Source organism: Chinchilla lanigera, unplaced genomic scaffold, assembly GCF_000276665.1.
Source record: "Chinchilla lanigera isolate Chin_1 unplaced genomic scaffold, ChiLan1.0 scaffold00023, whole genome shotgun sequence".
Lineage (NCBI taxonomy): Eukaryota > Metazoa > Chordata > Mammalia > Rodentia > Chinchillidae > Chinchilla > Chinchilla lanigera.
In genome coordinates this window covers 28226690-28233675 of record NW_004955424.1, presented here as the reverse complement: position 1 = coordinate 28233675, position 6986 = coordinate 28226690, and the positions used below count along the sequence as shown (strand labels likewise).

General features: G+C 40.8%; 1 protein-coding gene across 6 annotated transcripts in view; it reads left to right on the top strand.

The window, feature by feature from the left end:
- Eml6 (echinoderm microtubule associated protein like 6) overlaps window positions 1–6986 on the top strand; it is a 336360-nt gene that overhangs the window by 227971 nt on the left and 101403 nt on the right. For all 6 annotated transcript variants that reach the window (XR_001234170.1, XM_013514625.1, XM_013514624.1 and 3 more), the window contains exon 16: window positions 1368–1461. Coding sequence is in view for 5 of the 6 variants with exons in the window: in XM_013514625.1 (XP_013370079.1) it covers window positions 1368–1461 (94 nt within the window). In the remaining variant the exon portion in view is untranslated. The remainder of the gene's footprint in view (window positions 1–1367; window positions 1462–6986) is intronic.

Genomic DNA, 6986 nt, shown 5'->3' with positions numbered 1-6986 from the left:
TGCTTGTGATATGTTGTAAAATGTTGTATGTCTGTTAATGTTTCCCTCCTTTTATCTTTAAAATAAAAAAAAAAGTTTTAACTTTAGATAAACAACAAACAAATAATTTTAAATATAAATATATTCCATGTAACATAAACATAAATACACAATACAGATAGAACTGTTGCATGGAATTTATATGAAGAAATTATTTGTTGCTTATCTGAAATTCAAATTTGACAAAGTTTCTTTTATTTTACCTGGTCACCATAATTTGGAGTCTACCCCAAGCCTGCCTTTGAAAGTAGCAGTTGAAACTCTAGGTAGACCAGTGGACCCGAGAAAGGCATTTTCTCACATGCATGTATTTCTGTACGCTACTGGCTGGTCCTCTGTAGTCCAGGAGACCATGATAACTGGATGTGGAAGAAGCTGGATCGCCCATTCTAGCAACCACATAGCTATGGGTTCAGGGTGGGGGATGGGACTGCCAACCTTGAGATGTTTCTCCCATGAATCTGGCCTTGTGACAAGGCAGAAAAGGAAAGGTTTATTGGCTGCACCTCTTCTGTCTTGAGGGGGGGAAGCAATTTAACTCTTATTTCAAATTTATATATTCACTATATTTAAAATTTGAAAACAGCCTAAATGTCCAAATTCTAGTAATCATTCATAATGTTGTAAATTACAAGGGAAGATGTTCGTGATATGATAGATGAGAGAAGCTTAGATGATAGATTATTTGGTATGATCCTGGTTTTATTTTTTCAAAGCACACTTATGTAAAGAAAAGTACAGACAGGATACACATTATATGTAAGACTTAAGAATTGATAAGATTTAAAAATTTTCTTTTACCACAGTTTCTAAATGTCCTATGAAGTAACTGGTACATTACATTTGAAATAAAAGATGAATTTAAAACTTTTTAAATTGTAAAATCATCTTTTGAAGGCACTTAGGAAGTTAAATTTAGCTTCATAATGCTCTTTCCTGAGCAGCTAAATTGAATCCAGTTTTTTTAGAGTTGAAAATAGACTCAGTTACAAAACCAAGAAGCTTTTCTAGTAAATGTCATGTGGCTTATCTGTCACAGAATAGGCAAGGTTTTTGTTACCTACCTGTCAGGCTGTCCCACAGCTCTGTGTCTCTGACCGGAATGCTGGGTCAGCAGTTTAGTTCAGGGAGGAGTGGCAGGTGTTAGAAACAGGAAGCTTGCCTCATACTCACACACTTCACTCTTACGGTTCCTTTGCTATAAGCTGTTTCTAAAGTATTTGAGCCTAATGTGAAGGTCAATTTCTTATTCTTCTTTGCAGTATGTTAAATGTTTTGATTTTTTTGGAAGAAATGAGTCACTTAATATTTGTGTTGTTTTCATACAGCCGATGGAAAATGTCTGGTGTCGGTTGGTTTAGACGATTTTCACAGTATTGTATTTTGGGACTGGAAAAAGGGAGAAAAGATAGCTACGACCAGGTAAGAAGCTGCCAAGATCTTATGGCCACCTGCTGCTATCATGCTTCAGTAAAGGTCGGTAGACTTTATCTTCTGGTAAGATTTCATCTTCAGACCCAGGTGAAATCCACACAGAACGCTCAACCCCTGAGTAAGACTGTGCTGTACTTACTTCCTGGTCCCAAGCCTAATGCAGAACCGTTAATGTCTGTTGTGGGAAATTCTGAAACCCTTCCCGGAGAGCTCCTCATCACTCTGGTTTTACTAATATATGCTTTGTCTCTATGAAAGCTTTTTACCTGCAGCAGTAAAGTAGCTTTTCTCAGACTTGCCTTGCCCTTTATTTTTTCCTGTCTTAGCATCTGTGGAGGATTGTCAATGTCAATGGAGTCAGACACACCATTTGTCATGAGGCTGAGGCATGCTGGAAGGGAGGCCCCACTGTCTGCATCTGCCACTCGCTTTCAGAGCAGGCAAATTGTTTCCCTAATCTCTCCTGTCTTATAAATAGATCTTTAGGACTGACTGCTGTTTATAGGCCACCTGTCCTCCTGTACCCCAGCCTCCCTCCCTGCTGATTCAGTACTAAGTCTGAACATTACTTTCCACTTCTACTTACACTAGTGCCCAGCCCTGGCCAGAGGTCAGCATAGTTGGCAGCCAAGGCCCAGCAATACAGCTTGTTGCCTGTGCACGGTGTCAGACCTGTCGCGCTCCTCCTGCGCTGCTAGCATCCCATCTGTCTTGGAATACAAAAGCATTTTAAGTTGATTGTCTTGAGCCCCAACATTATTTTTTAAATTAATACTTTGGTCTAAAATATTAAATAAGAAGAAAGGTTTTGGCAATTTGTTTTAATGAATGAAGATCTACAAATTGTTGGAGAATGAGGAGAGCAGCAGATGGGACTGTGAGGACTCCAGCTGACTCCTTAGTTAAAACAAGGCTTTTCTGCTGGCTGCTACCGAGGTGGAAGTACTGGCATCAGTGGCCACGCACACACTTGCCGGTCCTGGCAGCTTCTCTGCTTGATCTTTCTTCCTAATGTCCCTCACGATCACACCACTTTCCTCTAGCATCAGATTCAAAGCCTAATCAGAGTTCTGTTTTCCTCCGACACTAAGTACTGGATCTTAGTTTAATATCTTTGATAACATACTTTGTGCATTTCCATATAACCTCAGGAAAGATGTGTCTGTATTTTTAAAAACAACAGAAACACACTTTTTCTGCTAGGAAATCCCACTGCGGCTATGGATGGTTCATCAGTTACATACCAGAAACACTAAAGCCCTGGCTCTGGAGAGTTCAATTGCCTGGGCTTGGCCGCCTGCCCTGTAATACCAAACATGGTGTAGGATACAAGAAGCTTTAATCAAACATGGCCATTCTGGGATGGAGAGATCAAAGAAGTCTAAGATATGTCTTCAAGGTCTGACAGAAGTTTTAGGGTTTTATAGAAAAAGGGAGCAGAGGCAAAGGTTGGGGGTTTGCATAGCTGGAGAGTTGGTCAAGCTACTTTCACATCTCTACTTTCACAATCCAGACACAGCCATGATGTACTTTTTATCATGTATTTTCAGTATATTATTCTTGTGTATTTTTATTCATTATAGGATATTGTGCATATTTCCCTGCACTGGCTATTTTTCACTCACTGGTGTGCTATCTCACTGCCTACTTTATATTACATGATTATTCTGTAAATCATTTTACATCTTTTTTATTGGGGTATAAATCAAACTTCTAGTGTTCTTGTTGTGCACTACCTTCATGAAAAGAGAGAAAACAAAATCACATGCAAGCAAACCTCTGCTAGTGAAGACGTTGTGAGTGGAAGATGTGAAAACTAAGTCACTCACTGTGCCCTTGGTAACAGATAAGGCTCCTTTTGTGCCCCTTGCTGTATGTTTATTTATTATAGGATATACCTTTGCTGAGAGGATTTATGTGAACCCCCGTGTGCTGTAGTCAGGCAGCAGTATAGCTTGCTGAACATTTATGTGTTGTCATTTCCAGTTTAGAACTTTAGCCACAACAAAAATAGCATTGGCATTTTTATGGCAGTAAGAAATTGGATGAAAACTGAAAAGTTGCCTCAAAAAAGATTTTTCTACATGGTTGACACTAGGGATACAAGCAAGTGAAATTTTCTTTTCTTTGCAGGAATCATGTTTTGTTACCATTTGCTCTGAATGTTCATTCTGGTTTTCTACTTCTTTTCAAAGTATGTATGGTATTAGTGATGTAGGGTCTGGGGGTTTTCTCCCAATCAAGAAATCTTTGTGTCTTTTATGGTTATCTGGTGCACATCTCCTCTTTTGTTAAGCACATTTTTTAAAACCTAAACCTTCTTCTGCTCTAGTTGTTCCTGATATGTCTGATGATGTATCATGGCTTCGTTATCCATCTTGACTTTTGGCTCTCAAAGAGATGAAAGGAAAAACCCTCAATCAACCAGCTCCCTCTTCTCTTCCTGCCTTTCACTGTAGAGCCCACATTCTTTTAGCCATAATTGGTCTAGTAATAATTGGTCTGTCTTCTTTTCTTTTAACTTTTGTTCTGGAACTTTTCAAAATTTCACCAAAGGGGAAAGAATAGTAACAAGGATCTGTCTTGTGCCTGTCATTCACTTGAAACAATTATCAGCAGCTTATAAATTACTTGCTTTTTTGACACAGGTCTGGTTATGTAGCTCAGGCTGGCCTTGAACTCACTATGTAGCCTAGGCTAGCCTTGAACTCACCGCAATCCTCCTGCTTCAGTCTCCCTTGTGCTGGATAGGCATTGCCCAGTGTTTGGCAAAAATTTGTGTCTTGGTTAGTTTTCTCTTGTTGCTGAGGCAAAATAGTGACACCCAAAATTAAGGAAGGAAAGGTTTATTTAGCTCACAGTTTGTGGAGGTCTTAGTCCATAATCGGCTGAGTGGCATGGCACAGGAGCAACAGTTCAAAGTGGCAGAAGACAGAATTAGCAACAAGAGCAAAAAGGGGAGTGAGAGCACAGCCTCTTTTCCTCCCTTATATTGTATTGCGGTTACCACCACTAGGATGGGTTAACACTCATACCATCTCCATGTCCTCCTCTTCCACAAGCTCAGGATGTTTACGAAGTGAGGACCCTGACCCCCTGCTGAATCACTTAATTAAACTTCTCAAGTTGACACAATGATCAACATCCTGGAGTGGTAAGGGCATGTACTTTTCACACCAAGATGTAGAACTGCTGAGTTACTTAGTTAAGCTTCTACACTCAAGTTGACAAATTGTATCAACCATAACAATCCACCCCTTGTTAACTTGGCAACCAGAGCATTTCTTTAAACAAGATTTTAGATACAAGACATTATTCTTATCATTTCACCACTTGAACATTATAGAACAGGTTTAACAATCCTTAAGAACCAGTTTTAAGTCTATCAACATTATGTTACATTAGAACCACAGCATTTCACCCCTGGCCCCCCAAAGACTCATGCACATTCCTGTGTGAAAAAGGCATTTTAGTCCTTCTGCAAGAGTTGTCAAAGTCCTAACCATTTCAGCAACAGTCCAAGTCCCAAGTCTCCTCTGAGATGTAAGCAAACTCTTAGTTGTAAGCCCCTGTACAAATGAAAAGTTACACACTTCCAACATTCAATGGCACAAAATAAACATTTTCATCCCAAAAGTTATAAACAGGGGAACACAAAGGAATGGGACCAAAGCAAGTCCAAAATCCATCAGGGCAAACATTAGATCCTGTAGTTCCAAATCCAGTATCTGAAGCAATCTGTGGCTACTTGTGAGCTCCAAAGGGTTTAGATGGCTCCACCCCTATGGCACTTCTGGTGATTACAGCTCCCATGGCTTCTCTCTTAGGCCCATTTTGCCCCTCTTTGCAGCTTTCCTTATATGATCCACATTCCTGGCTATTCCAAACTTCTGAGGTCTCCACTACACTTCACGCTTCTTACTCACAGCTTCACATACTGCCCTCTTAGGGGCACACTGCCTGGCCTCCCAAGCCTTCTGAAACTGAGGTGGAAGCCTTTTGAACCCCATAACTCTTGCATTCTGCGAGCACATGACACCAGTGCCATGTGGATAATCCCAAGGTCTGCTGCAAGCTGGAGCAAAAGCCAGGCTTTCCTCTCTTGGCTGTAGGGGTGGAGTCCCTAGATTGTTGGGCACTCTGAGACCAATTCTGAGGAACAAATTTTCTATGCTGCCACCATTCTGAAACATGCTGCAGCCGTTCTGAAACATGGTGCTCTGAGGCTTGCCTCTCAAAGCAAAGTCTTTTACTTTTGCAGTTTGGAGGCTGCAAAGGGTGGAGACTTGCTGCTTCTTGTGATACACTCAGGCCATGTTTTATATTCTCCTGTTCCTTCTCAGCATTCAAGATCTCAGCTCTATCTTTGCAGTCTACATCTTTACTGGAGCTTCCTTTCTGGCCAGATTAACATTTTAAATCATCCTGCTGGGCTCTTTGCTCTTGATTCTCTACATAGTCTGGCTAGAAGCCCCCAGTAATAGCCATGTCACCACCTCAACATTAGACTGCCTTGAAATTTCTTCTGTCAGATTAATTAGTCTACTGCCTTTAATCTCAGTCTTGGGCAAAGTCTCTGGACACAAGCAAAATGTAGAGAAACTTTTTACCAAAGCATAACACACATCACCTGGAGTCTAATAACCAATACAGTCCTTCTTCCCAGCAGAATCCTCCCAAGCCTGGTCTTTGCTGGCAGAATTTCTATCAGCCTTCTGATCTTCTGAGCTCTGACCAGAATCTCCCATACAGAACAGCCTAAGTTGTTCCAGCTCTAGTCTTTCAGATGACATCTCCAAACCTTTCCAAATTCTTTCTACAAGCCATTCCTAAAGGCTCTTGAACCACATGGTCAGGTATAGTCACAGCAACAACCCGACTCCTGGTACCAAATTCTGTCTTGGTTACTTTTCTCTCATTGCTGGAAGAAAATACTCAACACCCAAAATTAAGGAAGGAAGGGTTTATTTAGCTCACAATTTGTGAAGGTTTCAGTCCATAATCAGCTGGCTGTAAGGCAGGGTGGCATGGCCCAAGGGCAACAGTTCAAGGCAGCAGAAGATAGCAAAATCAGCAAGAACATAAAATGAGGGGAGAATAAGCCTCTTTTCCTCCCTTATATTGTAAGCAGGCTATCCACTCACACAATCTCCATGCCCTCCTCTTGCACAGGCTCAGGATGAATACAAAATAAGGATCCTAACCCCCTGCTGAGTCACTTAGTTAAACTTCTAAACTTTTCAAATTGACACAGTGAACAACATCCTAGTGTGGTAAGGGCATGTCCTTTTCACCCTAGGATGTAGAACTGCTGAGTTACTTAGTTAAGCTTCTAGACTCCTCAAGTTGACATGTATCAACCATTACAATATGTTAAAGAAAACTCAAGGCATTATATCATTTGACACTTACATATTTCCCTAAGCATTTCTAACTGAAAAGACATATTTTTAGAAATTTCCATGCTAGGGGCTGGGGATTTAGCTCAGCGGCAAAAGCGCCTGCCTGGCAAG